This window comes from Melanostigma gelatinosum (genome assembly GCF_949748355.1).
Source record: "Melanostigma gelatinosum genome assembly, chromosome: 21".
Taxonomy (NCBI): domain Eukaryota; kingdom Metazoa; phylum Chordata; class Actinopteri; order Perciformes; family Zoarcidae; genus Melanostigma; species Melanostigma gelatinosum.
The window spans coordinates 8,474,407-8,499,559 of record NC_136654.1 but is presented as its reverse complement, the minus strand read 5'-3'; the positions used below and the strand labels follow the sequence as shown (position 1 = coordinate 8,499,559).

Sequence of the window (25,153 nt, the reverse complement as noted above, 5' to 3'; positions counted from 1 at the left end):
TGTTGTTGGGGCAGCAGTTGTTGTTGGGGCTGCAGTTGTTGTTGGGGAAGCAGTTGTTGTTGGGGCTGCAGTTGTTGTTGGGGCAGCAGTTGTTGTTGGGGCAGCAGTTGTTGTTGGGGAAGCAGTTGTTGGGGCATCAGTTGTTGTTGGGGAAGCAGTTGTTGTTGGGGCAGCAGTTGTTGTTGGGGCAGCTGTTGTTGTTGGGGCAGCAGTTGTTGTTGGGGCTGTAGTTGTTGTTGGGGCAGCTGTTGTTGTTGGGGCAGCTGTTGTTGTTGGGGCTGCAGTTGTTGTTGGGGAAGCAGTTGTTGTTGGGGCTGCAGTTGTTGTTGGGGCTGTAGTTGTTGTTGGGGCTGCAGTTGTTGTTGGGGCAGCTGTTGTTGTTGGGGCTGCAGTTGTTGTTGGGGCTGCAGTTGTTGTTGGGGCAGCAGTTGTTGTTGGGGAAGCAGTTGTTGTTGGGGCAGCAGTTGTTGTTGGGGCTGTAGTTGTTGTTGGGGCAGCAGTTGTTGTTGGGGCAGCTGTTGTTGTTGCGGCAGCAGTTGTTGTTGGGGCTGCAGTTGTTGTTGGGGCTGTAGTTGTTGTTGGGGCAGCAGTTGTTGTTGGGGCAGCAGTTGTTGTTGGGGCTGCAGTTGTTGTTGGGGCAGCAGTTGTTGTTGGGGCTGCAGTTGTTGTTGGGGAAGCAGTTGTTGTTGGGGCAGCTGTTGTTGTTGGGGCTGCAGTTGTTGGGGCAGCAGTTGTTGTTGGGGCAGCTGTTGTTGTTGGGGCTGCAGTTGTTGTTGGGGCAGCAGTTGTTGTTGGGGCAGCAGTTGTTGTTGGGGCTGCAGTTGTTGTTGGGGCAGCAGTTGTTGTTGGGGAAGCAGTTGTTGTTGGGGCTGCAGTTGTTGTTGGGGCAGCAGTTGTTGTTGGGGCAGCAGTTGTTGTTGGGGCTGAAGTTGTTGTTGGGGCAGCAGTTGTTGTTGGGGCAGCAGTTGTTGTTGGGGCAGCAGTTGTTGTTGGGGCAGCAGTTGTTGTTGGGGCAGCTGTTGTTGTTGGGGCAGCAGTTGTTGTTGGGGCTGTAGTTGTTGTTGGGACAGCAGTTGTTGTTGGGTCAGCAGTTGTTGTTGGGGCAGCTGTTGTTGTTGGGGCAGCAGTTGTTGTTGGGGCTGCAGTTGTTGTTGGGGCTGTAGTTGTTGTTGGGGCTGCAGTTGTTGTTGGGGCAGCTGTTGTTGTTGGGGCTGCAGTTGTTGGGGCAGCAGTTGTTGTTGGGGCAGCTGTTGTTGTTGGGGCTGCAGTTGTTGTTGGGGCAGCAGTTGTTGTTGGGGCAGCAGTTGTTGTTGGGGCTGCAGTTGTTGTTGGGGCAGCAGTTGTTGTTGGGGAAGCAGTTGTTGTTGGGGCAGCAGTTGTTGTTGGGGCTGTAGTTGTTGTTGGGGCAGCAGTTGTTGTTGGGGCTGTAGTTGTTGTTGGGACAGCAGTTGTTGTTGGGGCTGTAGTTGTTGTTGGGGCAGCAGTTGTTGTTGGGGCTGCAGTTGTTGTTGGGGCAGCAGTTGTTGTTGGGGCTGCAGTTGTTGGGGAAGCAGTTGTTGTTGGGGCAGCAGTTGTTGTTGGGGCAGCAGTTGTTGTTGGGGCATCAGTTGTTGTTGGGGAAGCAGTTGTTGTTGGGGCAGCAGTTGTTGTTGGGGCTGTAGTTGTTGTTGGGGCTGTAGTTGTTGTTGGGGCAGCAGTTGTTGTTGGGGCTACAGTTGTTGTTGGGGCTGTAGTTGTTGTTGGGACAGCTGTTGTTGTTGGGGCAGCAGTTGTTGTTGGGGCTGCAGTTGTTGTTGGGGAAGCAGTTGTTGTTGGGACTGCAGTTGTTGTTGGGGCAGCAGTTGTTGTTGGGGCAGCAGTTGTTGTTGGGGCAGCAGTTGTTGTTGGGGCAGCAGTTGTTGTTGGGGCAGCAGTTGTTGTTGGGGCTGCAGTTGTTGTTGGGGAAGCAGTTGTTGTTGGGGCTGCAGTTGTTGGGGCAGCAGTTGTTGTTGGGGCAGCTGTTGTTGTTGGGGCTGCAGTTGTTGTTGGGGCTGTAGTTGTTGTTGGGACAGCAGTTGTTGTTGGGGCAGCAGTTGTTGTTGGGGCAGCTGTTGTTGTTGGGGCAGCAGTTGTTGTTTGGGCTGCAGTTGTTGTTGGGGCTGTAGTTGTTGTTGGGGCTGCAGTTGTTGTTGGGGCAGCTGTTGTTGTTGGGGCTGCAGTTGTTGGGGCAGCAGTTGTTGTTGGGGCAGCTGTTGATGTTGGGGCTGCAGTTGTTGTTGGGGCAGCAGTTGTTGTTGGGGCAGCAGTTGTTGTTGGGGCAGCAGTTGTTGTTGGGGAAGCAGTTGTTGTTGGGGCTGCAGTTGTTGTTGGGGCAGCAGTTGTTGTTGGGGCTGCAGTTGTTGTTGGGGAAGCAGTTGTTGTTGGGGCAGCAGTTGTTGTTGGGGCAGCTGTTGTTGTTGGGGCTGCAGTTGTTGTTGGGGCAGCAGTTGTTGTTGGGGCTGCAGTTGTTGTTGGGGAAGCAGTTGTTGTTGGGGCTGCAGTTGTTGTTGGGGCAGCAGTTGTTGTTGGGGCAGCAGTTGTTGTTGGGGCTGCAGTTGTTGTTGGGGCTGTAGTTGTTGTTGGGGCTGCAGTTGTTGTTGGGGCAGTTGTTGTTGGGGCAGCAGTTGTTGTTGGGGCTGCAGTTGTTGTTGGGGCAGCAGTTGTTGTTGGGGCTGTAGTTGTTGGGGCTGCAGTTGTTGTTGGGGCAGCTGTTGTTGTTGTTGGGGCTGCAGTTGTTGTTGGGGAAGCAGTTGTTGTTGGGGCTGCAGTTGTTGTTGGGGCAGCAGTTGTTGTTGGGGCAGCTGTTGTTGTTGGGGCAGCAGTTGTTGTTGGGGCAGCTGTTGTTGTTGGGGCTGCAGTTGTTGTTGGGGCAGCAGTTGTTGTTGGGGATGCAGTTGTTGTTGGGGAAGCAGTTGTTGTTGGGGCTGCAGTTGTTGTTGGGGCAGCAGTTGTTGTTGGGGCTGCAGTTGTTGTTGGGGAAGCAGTTGTTGTTGGGGCAGCAGTTGTTGTTGGGGCTGCAGTTGTTGTTGGGGCTGTAGTTGTTGTTGGGGCTGCAGTTGTTGTTGGGGCAGCTGTTGTTGTTGGGGAAGCAGTTGTTGTTGGGGCAGCAGTTGTTGTTGGGGAAGCAGTTGTTGGGGCAGCAGTTGTTGTTGGGGCTGCAGTTGTTGTTGGGGCAGCAGTTGTTGTTGGGGCAGCTGTTGTTGTTGGGGCAGCAGTTGTTGTTGGGGCTGTAGTTGTTGTTGGGGCAGCTGTTGTTGTTGGGGCAGCAGTTGTTGTTGGGGCTGCAGTTGTTGTTGGGGCAGCAGTTGTTGTTTGGGCTGTAGTTGTTGTTGGGACAGCAGTTGTTGTTGGGGCTGCAGTTGTTGTTGGGGCTGTAGTTGTTGTTGGGACAGCAGTTGTTGTTGGGGCTGCAGTTGTTGTTGGGGCAGCAGTTGTTGTTGGGGCAGCTGTTGTTGTTGGGGCAGCAGTTGTTGTTGTTGGGGCAGCTGTTGTTGTTGGGGCTGCAGTTGTTGTTGGGGCAGCAGTTGTTGTTGGGGCTGCAGTTGTTGTTGGGGCTGTAGTTGTTGTTGGGGCTGCAGTTGTTGTTGGGGCAGCTGTTGTTGTTGGGGCTGCAGTTGTTGTTGGGGCTGTAGTTGTTGTTGGGGCTGCAGTTGTTGTTGGGGCAGCTGTTGTTGTTGGGGCTGCAGTTGTTGTTGGGGCAGCAGTTGTTGTTGGGGCTGCAGTTGTTGTTGGGGCTGCAGTTGTTGTTGGGGCTGCAGTTGTTGTTGGGGCAGCAGTTGTTGTTGGGGCTGCAGTTGTTGTTGGGGCAGCAGTTGTTGTTGGGGCTGCAGTTGTTGTTGGGGCAGCAGTTGTTGTTGGGGCAGCAGTTGTTGTTGGGGAACCAGTTGTTGTTGGGGCAGCAGTTGTTGTTGGGGCTGCAGTTGTTGTTGGGGCAGCAGTTGTTGTTGGGGCAGCTGTTGTTGTTGGGGCAGCAGTTGTTGTTGGGGCTGTAGTTGTTGTTGGGACAGCAGTTGTTGTTGGGGCAGCAGTTGTTGTTGGGGCAGCTGTTGTTGTTGGGGCAGCAGTTGTTGTTGGGGCTGTAGTTGTTGTTGGGGCAGCTGTTGTTGTTGGGGCAGCAGTTGTTGTTGGGGCTGCAGTTGTTGTTGGGGCAGCAGTTGTTGTTTGGGCTGTAGTTGTTGTTGGGACAGCAGTTGTTGTTGGGGCTGCAGTTGTTGTTGGGGCTGTAGTTGTTGTTGGGACAGCAGTTGTTGTTGGGGCAGCAGTTGTTGTTGGGGCAGCAGTTGTTGTTGGGGAAGCAGTTGTTGTTGGGGCTGCAGTTGTTGTTGGGGCTGTAGTTGTTGTTGGGGCTGCAGTTGTTGTTGGGGCAGCTGTTGTTGTTGGGGCTGCAGTTGTTGTTGGGGCTGCAGTTGTTGTTGGGGCTGCAGTTGTTGTTGGGGCAGCAGTTGTTGTTGGGGAAGCAGTTGTTGTTGGGGCTGTAGTTGTTGTTGGGGCAGCAGTTGTTGTTGGGGCAGCTGTTGTTGTTGCGGCAGCAGTTGTTGTTGGGGCAGCAGTTGTTGTTGGGGATGTAGTTGTTGTTGGGGCTGTAGTTGTTGTTGGGGCAGCAGTTGTTGTTGGGGCAGCTGTTGTTGTTGGGGCAGCAGTTGTTGTTTGGGCTGCAGTTGTTGTTGGGGCTGTAGTTGTTGTTGGGGCTGCAGCTGTTGTTGTTGGGGCTGCAGTTGTTGGGGCTGCAGTTGTTGGGGCAGCAGTTGTTGTTGGGGCAGCTGTTGATGTTGGGGCTGCAGTTGTTGTTGGGGCAGCAGTTGTTGTTGGGGCAGCAGTTGTTGTTGGGGCAGCAGTTGTTGTTGGGGAAGCAGTTGTTGTTGGGGCAGCAGTTGTTGTTGGGGCTGCAGTTGTTGTTGGGGCAGCAGTTGTTGTTGGGGCTGCAGTTGTTGTTGGGGAAGCAGTTGTTGTTGGGGCAGCAGTTGTTGTTGGGGCAGCTGTTGTTGTTGGGGCTGCAGTTGTTGTTGGGGCTGCAGTTGTTGTTGGGGAAGCAGTTGTTGTTGGGGCTGCAGTTGTTGTTGGGACAGCAGTTGTTGTTGGGGCTGCAGTTGTTGTTGGGGAAGCAGTTGTTGTTGGGGCAGCTGTTGTTGTTGGGGCTGCAGTTGTTGTTGGGGCAGCAGTTGTTGTTGGGGCAGCAGTTGTTGTTGGGGCTGCAGTTGTTGTTGGGGCTGTAGTTGTTGTTGGGGCTGCAGTTGTTGTTGGGGCAGTTGTTGTTGGGGCAGCAGTTGTTGTTGGGGCTGCAGTTGTTGTTGGGGCAGCAGTTGTTGTTGGGGCTGTAGTTGTTGGGGCTGCAGTTGTTGTTGGGGCAGCTGTTGTTGTTGTTGGGGCTGCAGTTGTTGTTGGGGAAGCAGTTGTTGTTGGGGCTGCAGTTGTTGTTGGGGCTGCAGTTGTTGTTGGGGCAGCAGTTGTTGTTGGGGCTACAGTTGTTGTTGGGGAAGCAGTTGTTGTTGGGGCTGCAGTTGTTGTTGGGGCAGCAGTTGTTGTTGGGGCAGCAGTTGTTGTTTGGGAAGCAGTTGTTGTTGGGGCATCAGTTGTTGTTGGGGAAGCAGTTGTTGTTGGGGCAGCAGTTGTTGTTGGGGCAGCTGTTGTTGTTGGGGCAGCAGTTGTTGTTGGGGCAGCAGTTGTTGTTGGGCCTGCAGTTGTTGTTGGGGAAGCAGTTGTTGTTGGGGCTGCAGTTGTTGTTGGGGCTGTAGTTGTTGTTGGGGCTGCAGTTGTTGTTGGGGCAGCTGTTGTTGTTGGGGCTGCAGTTGTTGTTGGGGCTGCAGTTGTTGTTGGGGCTGCAGTTGTTGTTGGGGCAGCAGTTGTTGTTGGGGAAGCAGTTGTTGTTGGGGCAGCAGTTGTTGTTGGGGCTGTAGTTGTTGTTGGGGCAGCAGCTGTTGTTGGGGCAGCTGTTGTTGTTGCGGCAGCAGTTGTTGTTGGGGCTGCAGTTGTTGTTGGGGCTGTAGTTGTTGTTGGGGCAGCAGTTGTTGTTGGGGCAGCAGTTGTTGTTGGGGCTGCAGTTGTTGTTGGGGCAGCAGTTGTTGTTGGGGCTGCAGTTGTTGTTGGGGAAGCAGTTGTTGTTGGGGCAGCAGTTGTTGTTGGGGCTGTAGTTGTTGTTGGGGCTGCAGTTGTTGTTGGGGCAGCTGTTGTTGTTGGGGCTGCAGTTGTTGTTGGGGCTGCAGTTGTTGTTGGGGCAGCAGTTGTTGTTGGGGCAGCTGTTGTTGTTGGGGCTGCAGTTGTTGTTGGGGCAGCAGTTGTTGTTGGGGCTGCAGTTGTTGTTGGGGAAGCAGTTGTTGTTGGGGCTGCAGTTGTTGTTGGGGCTGTAGTTGTTGTTGGGGCTGCAGTTGTTGTTGGGGCAGCTGTTGTTGTTGGGGCTGCAGTTGTTGTTGGGGCTGCAGTTGTTGTTGGGGCTGCAGTTGTTGTTGGGGCAGCAGTTGTTGTTGGGGAAGCAGTTGTTGTTGGGGCAGCAGTTGTTGTTGGGGCTGTAGTTGTTGTTGGGGCAGCAGCTGTTGTTGGGGCAGCTGTTGTTGTTGCGGCAGCAGTTGTTGTTGGGGCTGCAGTTGTTGTTGGGGCTGTAGTTGTTGTTGGGGCAGCAGTTGTTGTTGGGGCAGCAGTTGTTGTTGGGGCTGCAGTTGTTGTTGGGGCAGCAGTTGTTGTTGGGGCTGCAGTTGTTGTTAGGGAAGCAGTTGTTGTTGGGGCAGCAGTTGTTGTTGGGGCTGTAGTTGTTGTTGGGGCAGCTGTTGTTGTTGGGGCTGCAGTTGTTGTTGGGGCTGCAGTTGTTGTTGGGGCAGCAGTTGTTGTTGGGGCAGCTGTTGTTGTTGGGGCTGCAGTTGTTGTTGGGGCAGCAGTTGTTGTTGGGGCTGCAGTTGTTGTTGGGGAACCAGTTGTTGTTGGGGCTGCAGTTGTTGTTGGGGCAGCAGTTGTTGTTGGGGCAGCAGTTGTTGTTGGGGCTGAAGTTGTTGTTTGGGCAGCAGTTGTTGTTGGGGAAGCAGTTGTTGTTGGGGCAGCAGTTGTTGTTGGGGCTGCAGTTGTTGTTGGGGCTGTAGTTGTTGTTGGGGCTGCAGTTGTTGTTGGGGAAGCAGTTGTTGTTGGGGCTGCAGTTGTTGTTGGGGCAGCAGTTGTTGGTGGGGCTGCAGTTGTTGTTGGGGAAGCAGTTGTTGGGGCTGCAGTTGTTGTTGGGGCAGCAGTTGTTGTTGGGGCTGCAGTTGTTGTTGGGGCAGCAGTTGTTGTTGGGGCAGCTGTTGTTGTTGGGGCTGCAGTTGTTGTTGGGGCAGCAGTTGTTGTTGGGGCTGCAGTTGTTGTTGGGGAAGCAGTTGTTGTTGGGGCTGCAGTTGTTGTTGGGGCAGCAGTTGTTGTTGGGGCAGCAGTTGTTGTTGGGGAAGCAGTTGTTGTTGGGGCAGCAGTTGTTGTTGGGGAAGCAGTTGTTGTTGGGGCAGCAGTTGTTGTTGGGGAAGCAGTTGTTGTTGGGGCAGCAGTTGTTGTTGGGGCAGCTGTTGTTGTTGGGGCAGCAGTTGTTGTTGGGGCTGTAGTTGTTGTTGGGGCAGCTGTTGTTGTTGGGGCAGCTGTTGTTGTTGGGGCTGCAGTTGTTGTTGGGGCTGCAGTTGTTGTTGGGGAAGCAGTTGTTGTTGGGGCTGTAGTTGTTGTTGGGGCTGCAGTTGTTGTTGGGGCAGCTGTTGTTGTTGGGGCTGCAGTTGTTGTTGGGGCTGCAGTTGTTGTTGGGGCAGCTGTTGTTGTTGGGGCTGCAGTTGTTGTTGGGGCAGCAGTTGTTGTTGGGGCAGCAGTTGTTGTTGGGGCAGCAGTTGTTGTTGGGGCTGCAGTTGTTGTTGGGGCTGCAGTTGTTGTTGGGGCAGCAGTTGTTGTTGGGGCTGCAGTTGTTGTTGCTGCAGCTGTTGTTGTTGGGGCTGCAGTTGTTGTTGGGGCAGCTGTTGTTGTTGGGGCAGCAGTTGTTGTTGGGGCAGCTGTTGTTGTTGGGGCTGCAGTTGTTGTTGGGGCAGCAGTTGTTGTTGGGGCAGCAGTTGTTGTTGGGGCAGCAGTTGTTGTTGGGGCTGCAGTTGTTGTTGGGGCAGCTGTTGTTGTTGGGGCTGCAGTTGTTGTTGGGGCTGCAGTTGTTGTTGGGGCAGCAGTTGTTGTTGGGGCAGCTGTTGTTGTTGGGGCTGCAGTTGTTGTTGGGGCAGCAGTTGTTGTTGGGGCTGCAGTTGTTGTTGGGGAAGCAGTTGTTGTTGGGGCTGCAGTTGTTGTTGGGGCAGCAGTTGTTGTTGGGGCAGCAGTTGTTGTTGGGGCTGAAGTTGTTGTTGGGGCAGCAGTTGTTGTTGGGGCAGCAGTTGTTGTTGGGGCTGCAGTTGTTGTTGGGGCAGCAGTTGTTGTTGGGGCAGCTGTTGTTGTTGGGGCTGCAGTTGTTGTTGGGGCAGCAGTTGTTGTTGGGGCAGCAGTTGTTGTTGGGGCAGCAGTTGTTGTTGGGGAAGCAGTTGTTGTTGGGGCTGCAGTTGTTGTTGGGGCAGCAGTTGTTGTTGGGGCAGCAATTGCTCTTGGGGCAGCAGTTCTTGTTGGGGAAGCAGTTGTTGTTGGGGCTGCAGTTGTTGTTGGGGCAGCAGTTGTTGTTGGGGCAGCTGTTGTTGTTGGGGCAGCAGTTGTTGTTGGGGCAGCTGTTGTTGTTGGGGCAGCAGTTGTTGTTGGGGCTGCAGTTGTTGTTGGGGCAGCAGTTGTTGTTGGGGCAGCTGTTGTTGTTGGGGCAGCAGTTGTTGTTGGGGCAGCAGTTGTTGTTGGGGCTGCAGTTGTTGTTGGGGCTGTAGTTGTTGTTGGGGCAGCAGTTGTTGTTGGGGCTGCAGTTGTTGGGGCTGCAGTTGTTGTTGGGGCAGCTGTTGTTGTTGGGGCTACAGTTGTTGTTGGGGCAGCAGTTGTTGTTGGGGCAGCAGTTGTTGTTGGGGCTGCAGTTGCTGTTGGGGCAGCTGTTGTTGTTGGGGCAGCAGTTGTTGTTGGGGCAGCAGTTGTTGTTGGGGAAGCAGTTGTTGTTGGGGCAGCAGTTGTTGTTGGGGCTGCAGTTGTTGTTGGGGCAGCAGTTGTTGTTGGGGCAGCTGTTGTTGTTGGGGCTGCAGTTGTTGTTGGGGCAGCAGTTGTTGTTGGGGCAGCAGTTGTTGTTGGGGCAGCAGTTGTTGTTGGGGAAGCAGTTGTTGTTGGGGCTGCAGTTGTTGTTGGGGCAGCTGTTGTTGTTGGGGCAGCAGTTGTTGTTGGGGCAGCTGTTGTTGTTGGGGCTGCAGTTGTTGTTGGGGCAGCTGTTGTTGTTGGGGCAGCAGTTGTTGTTGGGGCAGCTGTTGTTGTTGGGGCTGCAGTTGTTGTTGGGGCAGCAGTTGTTGTTGGGGCAGCAGTTGTTGTTGGGGCAGCAGTTGTTGTTGGGGCTGCAGTTGTTGTTGGGGCTGCAGTTGTTGTTGGGGCAGCAGTTGTTGTTGGGGCTGCAGTTGTTGTTGCTGCAGCTGTTGTTGTTGGGGCTGCAGTTGTTGTTGGGGCAGCAGTTGTTGGGGCTGCAGTTGTTGTTGGGGCTGCAGTTGTTGTTGGGGCAGCAGTTGTTGTTGGGGCTGCAGTTGTTGTAGGGGCAGCTGTTGTTGGGGCTGCAGTTGTTGTTGGGGCAGCAGTTGTTGTTGGGGCTGCAGTTGTTGTTGGGGCAGCTGTTGTTGTTGGGGCTGCAGTTGTTGTTGGGGCAGCTGTTGTTGTTGGGGCTGCAGTTGTTGTTGGGGCAGCAGTTGTTGTTGGGGCAGCAGTTGTTGTTGGGGAAGCAGTTGTTGTTGGGGCAGCAGTTGTTGTTGGGGCTGCAGTTGTTGTTGGGGCAGCAGTTGTTGTTGGGGCAGCTGTTGTTGTTGGGGCAGCAGTTGTTGTTGGGGCTGCAGTTGTTGTTGGGGCAGCTGTTGTTGTTGGGGCTGCAGTTGTTGTTGGGGCAGCAGTTGTTGTTGGGGCAGCAGTTGTTGTTGGGGCTGCAGTTGTTGTTGGGGAAGCAGTTGTTGTTGGGGCTACAGTGGTTGTTGGGGCAGCAGTTGTTGTTGGGGCTGCAGTTGTTGTTGGGGCAGCTGTTGTTGTTGGGGCTGCAGTTGTTGTTGGGGCAGCAGTTGTTGTTGGGGCAGCAGTTGTTGTTGGGGAAGCAGTTGTTGTTGGGGCAGCAGTTGTTGTTGGGGCTGCAGTTGTTGTTGGGGCAGCTGTTGTTGTTGGGGCAGCTGTTGTTGTTGGGGCTGCAGTTGTTGTTGGGGCTGTAGTTGTTGTTGGGGCTGCAGTTGTTGTTGGGGCTGTAGTTGTTGTTGGGGCTGCAGTTGTTGTTGGGGCAGCTGTTGTTGTTCCATAGCTGTTAGGTCTGCATCCTCTTTCTCCCTCCTCCACACGGCATGATTCAAGTGGACCACAACCATGGGAACGGCAAGTCATGGAGCCATAACTGCAGCTACAACGTCTCCCACAGTCGTTGTCTAGTATTACAGTTTCTCCAGAGCGGTAGTAGCGACCCTCAAAGCTGCAGCCACACTCAGCATGAGGGATGCAGACCCCACCACTAAGTATGTAGCCTGAATTGCAGATGCAGCTCTCCTGGACAGGAAGAGGGCAGTCGAAGGTAGAATTGGGGCTGACACAGGTAGCTGGACATGCTGTGCCTCGCGGCTCAAAGTGGCTGTTTGCTGGGCATTGGATTTCTAGACAAAAGAAAACAAGATGTATCTTGACATCATGACAGCCCAAGGATTATATGAAATAATGTTTTTGACTGACAGACATACCACAGAAGCCTTGCCTCCTCCAGCTTGGCAGCTGTACACCATTCTGTTGACACCGACTTGCATACACATTTAGGGCTTGGCACAGAATGGGTTGATATCCTTCTCCTACACACAGATCATACACACAGCTTTGCAAAAAGGTCTGTGGGGGAAGTTGTTGATGGCAAGCGGCAAAAGGTCCAGAAGTGCTCTGGAGGATACCACAATGAGCAGTATTGCTGTATAAAGCTGCCTGAGCCTTCGTACAGGCAGCACAGCTCAGACCTCCACACTGTGCATCACAACCAGGCTCATTGTCTCCCAATGCTTTCCAGCTGTTGGCAAAATCCACATCAGAGCTGACAACTTTTCCTTGGCGGGTTTGAAAGTCATCCTTGAGGTCATTGTTGAAGTTTCCACACAGGCCACATGTTGCATTCTGGTAAGTGTAGGGCACCCTGATCCGAACATAATGATTTGTGTCATAAGACACCTCCAAACCAAAGTCAGTACTGACGACCACAGAAAAACCTGACTCGTAAACCTGGACCGTGCCATTGTTGAGAGAGCATGGAGTGTGTGCGAAGATGCCATTAACCTGTAAACACACCAACAAGCAAAGACATAGTTGTAAAAATATGAACAAAACTAAAATATCACAGCAAGTGGAGACTTATTTCTTAATACCAACCTTAATTGCACCACGACGTCCCTTGACAAGCTCAATGGTTTCATTATAGACAAACACTTTGACCAGTCGTGTCCAGGAAACACGAGTGCTGCCCAGATGCTCGTTCTTGCCCTCTACTCTATAGTAGGGCAACCCACGACCACATTGTTCAGAGAGAACATAAGTGCAGGTGCCTTGGAAGTGAAACACTTTGTTATCGAAGGTATAGTAATGTGGATCACCACTGATGGTGCAGGTGCCTCTCCGCACCGTCTGGCAGCTGAACTGAAAGGCAGTAGGTTGGCAGATTTGGGAAAAGGAGCAGCGTTGGTTGTGACACTGCAGGCCTGCTGAGGTGCAGGTGCACTTCTGTGCACAGGTACTGTCACTCCAGAATGTGTCACCAAGCTGCACGGATTCACCTTCAGAAGAAAGAAAGGAAAAGTTCACTTCACGGAATAGAGTGAAACGAGTCGACACTATTACTTTTACATTATCAGACATTTGACTTGAATTCTTTGTGGACAATGTTGCCTTTGTTTTCATAATAAACAGTAGAACGGTGACAAAAATTAGGGGATAAAGAAGAGGATGCCTTGCAAGAAAAGTCGCCAGCCGCCTTCAACTTGAGACATTACATTGTCGTGGTCAGCGCTTGCCTTTTGAGAACTACTTTGGCATGAAATGAAAAAACTTAACTTGCAATTCAATTATATGTCACCATATTGTAATGTAATAGCAGTATGCACATTATACTCAGCTGTCTGCAGCAAAATATACATTGTTTATTTCGTTCAACAAACACTTAATACATATCTCCGTGGAGTGGTGAACACATATCCACATTACTATAAAGAACTATATGGTGACCACCCTCTGGTTCTGATCTTACCATTGTAAGTACAGCCTTCTGATCCATGGTCTGTCCGGAAAGCCCAGCGACCGGGCACATTGACATTGCTGCTCAGGCGGAAATTTGAGTTACTGCCTGATGCATTGTTAGAGAATGATCCAGGGATGGTGAAATGGTGAGTGGAGCTCACTGTGTCATATCCAGCCTGGAAATACATGTCACATAAATACAAGTAGTTTTATTTTTTGTTTTTGCACATCTGCATTCAGGTTTAAGTAAGTCATGGCCACTTTTACATTGTAAGTCACATATCATTGGAATGCCTCTAACCTGTATATTTAGGTTTGTTGACGCTATTTTCCCATAATTCATCAGCACAAATGAGTACTGGCCACCAGAGATCAAGACTGCTTGAACTGTTGTTTGCTGGAAAAAAAATGACTTGTGGTTGTTATAGTAAATATATGTTGTAATATGTCAAATACACGTCATGTGTTTCCTCATTTAGAACAAGATAACTTACTGTTCCAGTGTCGGGATAGTAGGCCACCTCATACCATGTTGCAACAAATACCCAGTTGGCATTGAAACTCAATCCTGGGAAGTAGCGATTAATGTCTTGCGTAGCTTGGTGGAGGATGCTGCCACTGGTGTATTGGTTGTAGTAGACCTGACCATTCGCTCTGTTGTCTAAATCTGTCCAGAGTGGAGCAATGACGTCCCTGGATCCATGCAGTGGAAACCTTTGAGGGGTGTAACTTCCCCAAGGTGAGTTAAAGGTCAGATGTCCATTGTGGTTCACCTGGAAACAAGTTAACCAGTTCTTACTAACGAAGAATTAGTAACATTTACTCCACCCACCAACATATGTATTGCTCGTACTTCATAACCTTATTATAACAATATATTGACAACAACCTAACTGCAGTACTTCTTTAATACCTGTTTCAGTTGAAGTCAAATATAAAGTTGCATTAGTTTAATAACATAGTGCATTTTTTTTTCACTTAACCAATTTATAAATTAACTTCATTCATTTATTTGTTGCACATTTACAACACAGTTCAGTGTTGGAAGTGATTTGCTAACCAGTGAATGAAAAGTGGATTCCTCCACAAAACATAAAATATATGGATTTTGTATTTGCTAATATTATATTTACATACATAAATCTGATTATGCGACCGTCCGAAATACAGAAATCGTCGTTGCAGGGGAATGTTAGGAGAACTTCCATCATCTACGGCAGTGCTTCTTGTTCCGGTAATTGGGTAGAGGGGTCCTAGAAAGAACAAAATGGATGGAATGTCCATCCATCGTGGTGTTATTGGCAAATATTGCAAAGTGTTTTTTTGGACATTTCTAGATCACCACACCTAACCTATCATACCAATGTCTATCATACCAATGTTTGATCCTAAATACAAAATATGCTTTTTGTGTTATTTGTGTTTTTGTGGACTCTCTTCATCAAATATTCTGACCAACCAAAATAAACCTTTTTCCCAGCATCCATTATGGCATGTTATAGCAGGAACAGCACAGATGTCACAAAAAACAGAAAAACATGTCACAGAAAACATTAGAAAAGACAGAATTCGCTCAAAGGCTCACTGGCTTTGCTTTATGGGACAGTCAAAATTACTTCTGTCAAAAAGTTCTAATTTAAAAAGCAATGTAACACCACCTGAAGATCTTGTTTTGTACACTATGAAATCACCGTTGGGCATAGTTGCAGGTGCAGCACAGTGATCTTTGTACCACATACCAAGTGCAACCAGAGGGTGGCGGTGAAACTCCACCTTTCAACCTTGTATTCATAACTTGTTAACCTGTAAATTAAGCAAAGCAATGCCTTGGGTGTGGTACCTCTGCAACCTCCACACTGGCATAGGATGTAAATTGTGTATTTTGTATATATATATATATATATATATATATATATGTCCATATATATATATATAACAGTCATGAACAGCAGTATTAGCTGCAATCCAGGGGAAATGGGTATAATCTTGAAGTAATAACGAGAGCAACTGTATGACTGACATGTTAATAGCATGAACAAATTACTAAGAGATTATCTAAACTCCAATTCACCGTACCTATAAAAACAAACACATGGATATAATTGGATACATATCAGTGTGCTCTGCTAACATCAAAAACAAAAGTAATTTAGTGAATTTACGTAAATACAACAAAAATCAAACTGTATTTAATTGATACATCAGCCTGGTATTTGTAACTTGTTAACTTGTAAGTTAAAGCAAAGCAAAGCAATGCCTTGGGTGTGGTACCTCTGCAAACTCCACACTGGCAGAGGATGTAAATTGTGTATTTTGTATCTATGTATGTCTCTATATATTAGTGGTGTCAAGGATCAAGGATCGATCCGTGATCCGTTCGGATCAGCCCTCACGGTTCGGATCACTCGTGAACCGCGGATCAATCGAGTATTTTTATTCTTTTCTTTTTTACAGTGTAATCATCATAGTGTGTAATAAAGTTATACTGCTGCTGTTCCTTTTCAAGTAACAAGTCCCCGAATATCAATGCAGAGTGTCAGTGAACAGATATAAAGCAGTAGTGTGTTCACGTGAACGGAGCAGCTTAGAAGCATTTAATGGTGACGTCATGGCGAGCGGAGGAACGCCAGAAGCCGCGGCGTCATTTAAGTCGTAAGTTTGGGAACATTTTGTCCTCCCTGTATAATGACGGATGAGGGTGGTGGACAAAGCGTTACGGTATGTCGGCGTTATTTAAAGAGAAAGACACGCGACAACGGCAAAACATCGGCATGTCCACACATATGAAGAGACACCATCCCGTCTGTCAGCGACGGGGACACTCCGGTGTAGAAAACAAAGGATTTCTAAATCTGGTTAAAATGCTTGAGCCACGCTACGAAATCCACTCACGCACCCACTTCAGTGTGAAGCTGTTCCAGACCTCTATGAGAAGGAAAAGACTAGAGACCGCTTTCACCACGGCGGAGTGATTCTTAGTCCGGTTCTGTAGACACGCCCCCTCTGTGAGAGTCACACAGACACACACCTGGTTCAGGTGCTGACAGAAGTATCAGAGTGAAGCTAGAGAGGCCCAATAATATTCCAGTCTCCACAGAAAGGTCGACCCTCTCCCCAGACAATGGAGATATTCTCATCTTTTTGAAAATAATGTCACAGTAATGGTGAACATTATTGTGTATTTGAATGACCTGACAGGAAGTAAACACAGACCCAAGTTGTTGCTGAGCAGTTCAGTTCAGTGTAACAGTGGAAGCTCACTGGCTGTTTCTTTCTTTCAACATTGATGAAAGGACGAGGATATCAACATACCTCATGTTGCACTTAAACTTAACAGAATTCTTGAATGTTTTATTTTTATTTATTTATTTCATTTTGTTTCAAATTGGACATCTTCAATATTTTTGTTTTCATGTAAGACTATAGCCCGAAGTTCTTCAATTAATACATTGAAAGCAAAGTTATATTTGTCTCCTCCCCTTTTCTTTGTTGATCCGAAAAATGATCCGAACCGTGACTCCTGAACCGTGATCCGAACAGAAACGTGAGGTTTGTGATCCGTTACACCCCTAATATATATATATATATATACATATAACAATTACAAACAGCAGTATTAGCAGCAATCCAGGGGAAATGTGTATAATCTTGAAGTGATAACTAAAGCAACTGTATGACTGACATGTTAATAACATGAATAAATTACTAAGAGATTATCTAAACTTCAATTCACCTGTTGTCTGAGGAGTCACCGTACCTATGAAAACAAACACATAGATATAATTGGATAACAATCAGTCTGCTCTGCTAACATCAAGTCTGTTAGTGAATTTACTGAAATACAACAAAACTAAAAATGTATTTAATTGAAACGGACTGAATTTCATACTTACTTATCAATCCCAAAAGCAGCACAGGCAACATGATTAGATGTGCCATTCTCCAAAGCCCCAAATATAAACCTGCCGACCAAATGTATTTAATTAAATTCCAAAAAAACCAACAACTAGAAAGCACTCAGAGACTGCATACCCAACCCAAGGATGCATAGGCATGGACCTTAAATGTGTTATATGGTTTCATAATCGCAAAAGATGTTTGGAGATTTAAATTCCGATTGATCAAGATATACATTAAAATGCCCATTCTACACAAAATTGTCATACATGTGCAGACTTTTTTTTAAATATTAATTGACTGCAACTGCAAAAGTTTCTGAAAGTTTCTGAAAAAATGGCACAAAAGTTAAAAAAGACATATCTTACAAAGTTAAGAAATTCTGGAGTTTTAAATATATATATATATATATATATATATATATATATATATATATATATATATATATATGTGTGTGTGTGTGTGTGTGTGTGTGTGTGTGTGTGTGTGTGTGTGTGTGTGTGTGTGTAAAATGCTAACAATATCAACCAGGCAGTTTAAAATGAATAACTTATTTTAAAATCAAATCAATGAATTACCTGTTCGCATGTGCTCCTTTGGCTCCTATGCGTCTCGGCTGTGAGGCTGCAGCACTGCAACAAGGCTTTGTACAGTAAAAGTTGGCACAGACCCATAAATGTGTTGTTTCAATGTTTGTATCAATCGAATGAAATTGCTTCGACATAACTAGTGAACCAAACCTCCCATTGTGCATTTATAATGACACAGATTATCAGAATTGGTTCAGCAAGGAAGTTGTTTGAAAGTTATTTTAGTGTCGATCATCATGCCAAATGACAGGTAAACCAAACCAGACCATCAAGCCGGCTCCTCTGGCTCCAATTCCAGTGATCACTCAACCATTTGAGCATCTTATGAATTCTAGGTAGGGCCAACAGTTCTAGGTAGGGCCATCCTATCAATTTCAGCAAACATCCCAGTATGATTTAATGCAAGGGTTAGGGTTGTAAATGTAAGTATCAAACACTCATTAGTACATGGCAGTTAAATATTTAACATGTATTCCAACACGAAAACAATCAGTAAATAACACTTATATCTCTCTCTCTCTCTCTCTCTCTCTCTCTCTCGCTCTCTAGATAGAGATCTCTCTCTCTCTCGATAGAGCTCTCTCGCTCTCGATAGAGCTCTCTCGCTCTCTAGATAGAGATCTCTCTCTCTCTCTCGCTAGAGATCTCTCGCTCTCTCTCTCTCTCTCTATATATAGATCTCGCTCTCGCTCTCGCTCTAGATAGATAGATACATACACTCCTCCTATCATACACGAGGTGCCCCTAATTTTGGCCGCCAGCTCTTTGTCTCCCGATTTTGTTCCAGTCTCTGAGCCGGGCTGTGACACTTACAATGACTGAAAAACTCCATATATCCATCTCAATAACATCCCAAAATCCAAATGTTTCTCTATAACATAAAGCTGTTAGTGACATAATGAAAACACCATTACAATTTCGAAGAGATGAGATCTGAAGTAGTCGTACACAAACGCACACAAAATAGTCTTCTTGTGTTCAAATTTAAAAGAGGAACAATTCGTTCAGCAAGGAAGTTGTTCGAAAGTTATTTAGTGTCGATGTACTTGCTTCAAAGTACATTGAGTATTAATGAATGTTGTATCTCAAATGATATTGGTTACCCTCGTAAAAACAAATGCACGCAGACCTTTACTGGCTGGTGCATGATCATAGAAAATGAGGATGATTGATTTGTTCGAGGGGTCTGCAGTGAAGGTGTCATAGTAGCCTTCTTAATGGGTGAGAATAACAATTCTGCAATTATTTAAAGCATCTTCAATAAAAGACAATAAGCAAACAAACATATTATCTTTCGGTCACCATCCATTTAAGAGTATCAGTTCTTTTAAGTTCTTTTGAAAAAGAGTGTAATGATTGTGAAGATATTATTATAACTTATCAGTAGATTTATATATCTTCTATATGTTTAGTCCAGCATTCAGTTCCCTTTTTTGTTTATTTCTAGTTTAGTTAAAAGTAACATAGTTTATTCATTAAAAAAGTAAAGGGTACCACCATCTAAATTAACTTAAGAATACCAATCTGTTATTTCCATGGTCTAGAGAAGTTCAATCATTTCAATCAGTCTTTATGAACATGACTCTCTCAAAGCCAGAAACCAGGGAAGTAAATCTCTAATCAGTATAAAGTCTGATGCTGCTCCATACACAATGGATGGGAGGCTCAGGTCATAGGAATAACACGCAGGAATCTTTAAAATGTGTGTGGTTCCCCTTTTACAGTCACGCCATTAAGTACCTGCCAGTGAATCTGAATGGTTTAAGTAGGTGTGTAACTAACTGGAAAGTCAACTCATCAAAATAAACAATGTGTAATAGGTTGGGGTACTTAAAGGATTAAATTTAATTAAAAGGCACTTCAACAATGTGACTGTTTGAAATGTGCAAGATGAAGGAGTGTTGGCATGCAGCATAAGAACACTCAACCACAGAGTTTCAAGACAATAAAGGCTATCATGGGTTAATCGAGTCGCATGATTTGTTCTTTATCTTACAGCTACTTACACATTTGAAAAACAATGAATAGCTTTTATTTCATCCATGTCGCATTCTTTTTTGCAAAATGTAATCTCAAGAATGACAATCGATCCAGAGGATGACATTAGTGGTAAAAGTTGATGCTTGAACGGATCGTTTGCCCGATTCTGCATCTGGACTTCCTGTCCCCTGATCAATAAGCTATCCTAACCGTAGTCATTCATCACTCAGGACCTTCCATTGTAGTGTTTACCGTAAACAATGTTACAGTAAATTATGAAATGACAGATAAGGAAGCAGTCAGAGTTTTCATTAATTGTTTTACTGAATCATGTATGTGGGCTGTGTTCCAAGATTCAAAGCAGGGTGGTCTTAATTTTTTCACAAACCAAAAACTAAGTATCAAGTTTTCATGACACACTTACTGTGACGACCCTCCTCCTATCATACACGAGGTGCCGGGGTTGTGTCTAATCTGTTACAGGTGCTGAGTGGAGGACCGTCAGCAGGATGAGTCTCACCTGTGCTGGGGTGGCTCATCCTTAAATACCCTTTCCAGTTGGCAGGCGAGGGTGGGAAGGAAGACCTTTGTTGATGGGCTCACCGCAGTTGTTACTGTTATTTGTGAAAATGCTGTGAACATTGTGTTTGTGGCGAGACAAATAAACCCCTACTTTTGGCCGCCAGCTCTTTGTCTCCCTATTTTGTTCCAGTCTCTGAGCCGGGCTGTGACATATGGGGGCTCGTCCACTTCTGATTGACCTGGTGTCTGCTGTAATTCAGATTTGTAGCAGCTGTAGCATTGTAGGCTGTGTGCCATGTGTTGAGCGGTTGCGCAATCTGCTTGTTGTGAGACATTTGAGTTGTTTTGTGTGAGTGTCGCCGACCTGTTATGCTGATGATTTTGTGTCAGAGTCTGGATGGTCCTTTTTACACGCTGAGTTAATTGCTGTTGTTCTGTCCCTGTTAGGCTGAAGAGCGGACTCCCTTTGGAGGTCGTTGGGGGGTTTCTGTAGTGTGGTGTGAAAGTGGTTAGAGCAGTTGTCTCGGGGGCACGTCCGAGGCTGCAGGTGGGTGGCCAGTTCACGGTTGCTTTGCCGAGCCTCCGTTTTTTAGTGCGTAAGTACCCACCATAAGTAGCACCTGAAGACTAGGGGGAGTTTAGTTCGTTCTGGTTAGGCAGTTAGAGGGATGGGATTACGGTAATGTTTGGCTGTGTATGGGCCGTTTGTTTTCTGGCTGCGGTGTAGTTTAAAGGTTTTCCTGTTGCACTTTTCATTTTGTGATTCGGGCAGAGAGGGGAAAAAAGAAACCGCTATGGCTTCTGTGGAGGATTTTTTGAGAGCTCCATCAGAGGAGTTATTGGACCAGTGTTCACGAGAGCAATTGGTGAAGATTGCTGAGCATTTTAGGATGGATGTGGGGGATAAATGGTTGAAGGAGAACATTTTAAAGGAAAATCAGTTCGACGTGGGTGTTCTCCAGTCCAAGCTACACGCTGGGGGGGCAGTGGCGGACACGTTTGGTGCATCCATTTCTGGTGAACCTCGGGTGAGTAACGTCGCAGAGTTAACTTTTGCGCAGCGCAAAGAGTTACTCTTGTTGCAAGTCGAAATTAAGAGACTTGAACTGGAAGAGCGCCGGTTGAGTTTGACTGATGTTGGTGGCGTGAGGCAGGTTGCTGCTGGTTCTGCTGGGCCATCACGTGCTTTTGATGTTACCGTGAATTTGAGGTTTGTTCTTCGTTTTTGTGAACAAGACCCGGATACATTTTTCTCGCTTTTTGAGCGTGTAGCTGAGAGCAGAGATTGGTCGGATATTGACCGCACACTACTTTTACAATGCGTTCTCACCGGTACGGCGCAGCAAGCGTATTCTGCGCTCAGTGTGGCTGAAAGTAAGATCTATGTGTCTGTCAAGGCTGCTGTCCTAAGAGCCTATGAGTTGGTGCGCATGCTAGGCCTGTTGCATGCTAGGCCTGTTGCACTGGCTGCTCCTGTCTGACATGTCAGTCGTGTTACTTCTCTCTGTGTAATTCCTTCATGTGAGCAGGTGGTTCCTGGAGTCGATTGTCGCCTGGAACAGTCAGCTTTCGCAGGTTTTGTGTCTACTGGACATGTCTCATTGCCGGGGAGTGATGTTAAGGTACCGGTAAAGATACTGAGGGATACGGGGGCTTTTAATTCCTTCATTGTGAGTTCAGTGCTGCCTTTTTTTCAGGGTACTAACACCAATGCGGGGAATGGCTTTGAATATACTGCCTGTGCCATTGCATAGGTTGGAGATCGACTGTGGTTTGGTTCAGGGCGAGGTAGCCATGGGTGTACGTCCTGCATTGCCAATCAGAGGGGTGGATATCATCCTGGGAAACGACCTGGCTGGTAACCGTGTGTGGGCTGACGGTCTGCCACCTCCTGTAGTAACATCTTTTCCCTCTGTTACGAAAATACCTGATGAGGGTGCACAGTGTTTCCCTGATGTTTTTACAGCTTGCACAGTTACACAGGCTCTGTGCCGTGGGGAGGCAGCATCTGAAGTTGAGCAGACTATCACAGACGACAGTGGGGCCTTCTCTGTGGATACACCAGACTCTCTTTTGTCGGATTCCCGCAGCGACTTGGTGGCAGAGCAACGGGCTGATCCTGCGCTTAGTGAGTTGTTCGACCACGTGATCTAGAGTGTTGATGGGAAGAGTGCTGCGAAAGGTTATCTGAGGTTAGATGGGTTGTTTGTGAGGAAATGGGTGCCAAATGGAGAGTACTTTCTGGGTAATCCTGTTTTTCAGGTTGTGGTCTCATCCAAATTCCGGGAAGAAGTGCTGAGGACGTCGCACGATCAATCGGGGCATTTGGGAGTTCGAAAGACATATGACTACGTTCTGAGGTATTTTTTTTTTTTTGGCCTCGTGTGAAGAGGGATGTGTCCTGATGTATAAAAACATGTCATACATGCCAAATGACAGGTAAACCAAACCAGACCATCAAGCCGGCTCCTCTGGCTCCAATTCCAGTGATCACTCAACCATTTGAGCATCTTATGAATTCTAGGTAGGGCCAACAGTTCTAGGTAGGGCCATCCTATCAATTTCAGCAAACATCCCAGTATGATTTAATGCAAGGGTTAGGGTTGTAAATGTAAGTATCAAACACTCATTAGTACATGGCAGTTAAATATTTAACATGTATTCCAACACGAAAACAATCAGTAAATAACACCTCTCTCTCTCTAGAGCGCTCTCTCTCTCTCTCTCTCTCTCTATAGAGCTCTCTCTATAGAGCTCTCTCTATAGAGCTCTCTCTATAGAGCTCTCTCGACAGAGCTCTCTCTCTAGATAGAGATCTCTCTCGCTCTCTCTCTCTCTCTATATATATATCTCTCTCTCGCTCTCTCTCTATATATATCGCTCTCGCTCTCGCTCTCGCTCTAGATAGATAGATACATACACTCCTCCTATCATACACGAGGTGCCCCTAATTTTGGCCACCAGCTCTTTGTCTCCCGATTTTGTTCCAGTCTCTGAGCCGGGCTGTGACACTTACAATGACTGAAAAACTCCATATATCCATCTCAATAACATCCCAAAATCCAAATGTTTCTCTATAACATAAAGCTGTTAGTGACATAATGAAAACACCATTACAATTTCGAAGAGATGAGATCTGAAGTAGTCGTACACAAACGCACACAAAATAGTCTTCTTGTGTTCAAATTTAAAAGAGGAACAATTCGTTCAGCAAGGAAGTTGTTCCAAAGTTATTTTAGTGTCGATGTACTTGCTTCAAAGTACATTGAGTATTAATGAATGTTGTATCTCAAATGATATTGGTTACCCTCGTAAAAACAAATGCACGCAGACCTTTACTGGCTGGTGCATGATCATAGAAAATGAGGATGATTGATTTGTTCGAGGGGTCTGCAGTGAAGGTGTCATAGTAGCCTTCTTAATGGGTGAGAATAACAATTCTGCAATTATTTAAAGGATCTTCAATAAAAGACAATAAGCAAACAAACATTATATTATCTTTCGGTCACCATCCATTTAAGAGTATCAGTTCTTTTAAGTTCTTTTGAAAAAGAGTGTAATGATTGTGAAGATATTATTATAACTTATCAGTAGATTTATATGTCTTCTATATGTTTAGTCCAGCATTCAGTTCCCTTTTTTGTTTATTTCTAGTTCAGTTAAAAGTAACATAGTTTATTCATTAAAAAAGTAAAGGGTACCACCATCTAAATTAACTTAAGAATACCAATCTGTTATTTCCATGGTCTAGAGAAGTTCAATCATTTCAATCAGTCTTTATGAACATGACTCTCTCAAAGCCAGAAACCAGGGAAGTAAATCTCTAATCAGTATAAAGTCTGATGCTGCTCCATACACAATGGATGGGAGGCTCAGGTCATAGGAATAACACGCAGGAATCTTTAAAATGTGTGTAGTTCCCCTTTTACAGTCACGCCATTAACTACCTGCCAGTGAATCTGAATGGTTTAAGTAGGTGTGTAACTAACTGGAAAGTCAACTCATCAAAATAAACAATGTGTAATAGGTTGGGGTACTTAAAGGATTAAATTAAATTGAAAGGCACTTCAACAATGTGACTGTTTGAAATGTGCAAGATGAAGGAGTGTTGGCATGCAGCATAAGAACACTCAACCACAGAGTTTCAAGACAATAAAGGCTATCATGGGTTAATCAAGTCGCATGATTTGTTCTTTATCTTACAGCTACTTACACATTTGACAAACAATGAATAGCTTTTATTTCATCCATGTCGCATTATTTTTTGCAAAATCTAATCAAGAATGACAATCGATACTCGATATCGTTATTATAAGAAAGTAGAAGTTTATGCTTGAACGGATCGTTTGCCCGATTCTGCCTATGGACTTCATATCCTCTGATCAATAAGCTATCCTAACCGTAGTCATTCATCACTCAGGACCTTCCATTGTAGTGTTTACCGTAAACAATGTTACAGTAAATTATGAAATGACAGATAAGGAAGCAGTCAGAGGTTTCACTTCCAGAATCGACCACTGCAACAGCATTCTTCACAGCACATCATCCAAAATCCTAAATAAACTCCAGTACATCCAAAACTGCTGCTCGCCTGCTCACCCACTCCCACTCCTGCTCCCGTGACCACATCACCCCTGTTCTCCAGAACCTCCACTGGCTCCCCGTCCCACAACGGATCGAATACAAAATCCTTCTCCTCACTCACAAAGCCCTCCACAATCAGGCCCCCTCCTACCTCACCGACCTGCTTCACCACCACACTCCATCCCGCCGGCTCCGCTCCTCTGATGCCAACCTCCTGTCCCTTCCACTCAGGACCAAGCACCGGACATGGGGTGACATAGCCTTCTCCATATCTGCCCCCTCTCTCTGGAACTCTCTCCCCAAACACATCCGAGACTGCACTGACCTTTCCATGTTCAAATCCCAAATCAAAACCCACCTTTTCAAAACTGCTTTTAATGTGTGACCATTATTGTGGTTTTTTTTATGTTTTTAGTGTATAACTTTTATATTTGATGATTTTAATGTAAAGGTCCCCCCCCAGCAGAGCACAGCATAGAAGAGGACACTGGCTAAGATCCCCTGGTAAGAAATATGAAGAAGCTTTCTGCTGACAAAGGATCTGGCTTTCTTTCCTCAAGAAGAAAAGTCTTGACTGAGCCTTTTTAAATACAGCATCAGTGTTCTTTTTCCAATTTAATTAACTGTCCAATTGCACGATAATGTCCTGCATGGGTGTGGTGCTGTAACATAAAAGAAAAAGAAACCAAAAGAAACTACAAAGGTCTGTGGTGAGAGGAGATCTGCCAACACATGACTGGCGCACAATGGAATGGGCACACCACGCCTAGGTGTGTCTAATGCCACTGATGACTCTCCAATTAATTAAAGTACCTGGTGATGCTGTTCTTTTCCGTCACCCATTTGGGACTGCACTGCTAGAACGATGTGTTATACAGTGCTAGCTCTTACTTCCTCCTCAACACTAACCATGACACGTTGTCTATTCAAAACAATGAAGATTATTAAATTGTGCTCAGGACAAAATACTGAAATGTACTGAAATAAGTTTCCAGACACTTGTTCTAAAAGGCAATTTATCAACATATTTTTACATCAATATTGTGATTAAGCCACAAACTAACATCTGTTGGTGTGACCTGTCCAATGATTTCCTGTTCGCTCTCAGGACTAGAACCCGCAGAACAGGGAACCCTTGTTGAATGTGGCGGACAATGTTTCACACTTTACATTCACCTTTTCTCTGTTGAAGTATTGCATTACTCAACGACACTAAGACGGAGGTCCTAGTTATTGCTCCAGAGGAGTTTGTCCCCATGATC

The 25,153-nt window shown here is 46.6% G+C and overlaps 1 protein-coding gene across 1 annotated transcript in view; it reads right to left on the bottom strand.

Moving 5' to 3' along the window:
* LOC306794521 (pancreatic secretory granule membrane major glycoprotein GP2-like) overlaps positions 1–19,324 on the bottom strand; it is a gene marked incomplete at its 5' end in the record, with an annotated part of 115,315 nt that extends 95,991 nt beyond the window's left edge. Inside the window, one exon of the mRNA XM_079292628.1 lies at positions 19,306–19,324. Within this exon, the coding sequence (XP_079148754.1) occupies positions 19,306–19,324 (19 nt within the window). The remainder of the gene's footprint in view (positions 1–19,305) is intronic.
* Between the last annotated feature and the right edge of the window lie 5,829 nt (positions 19,325–25,153).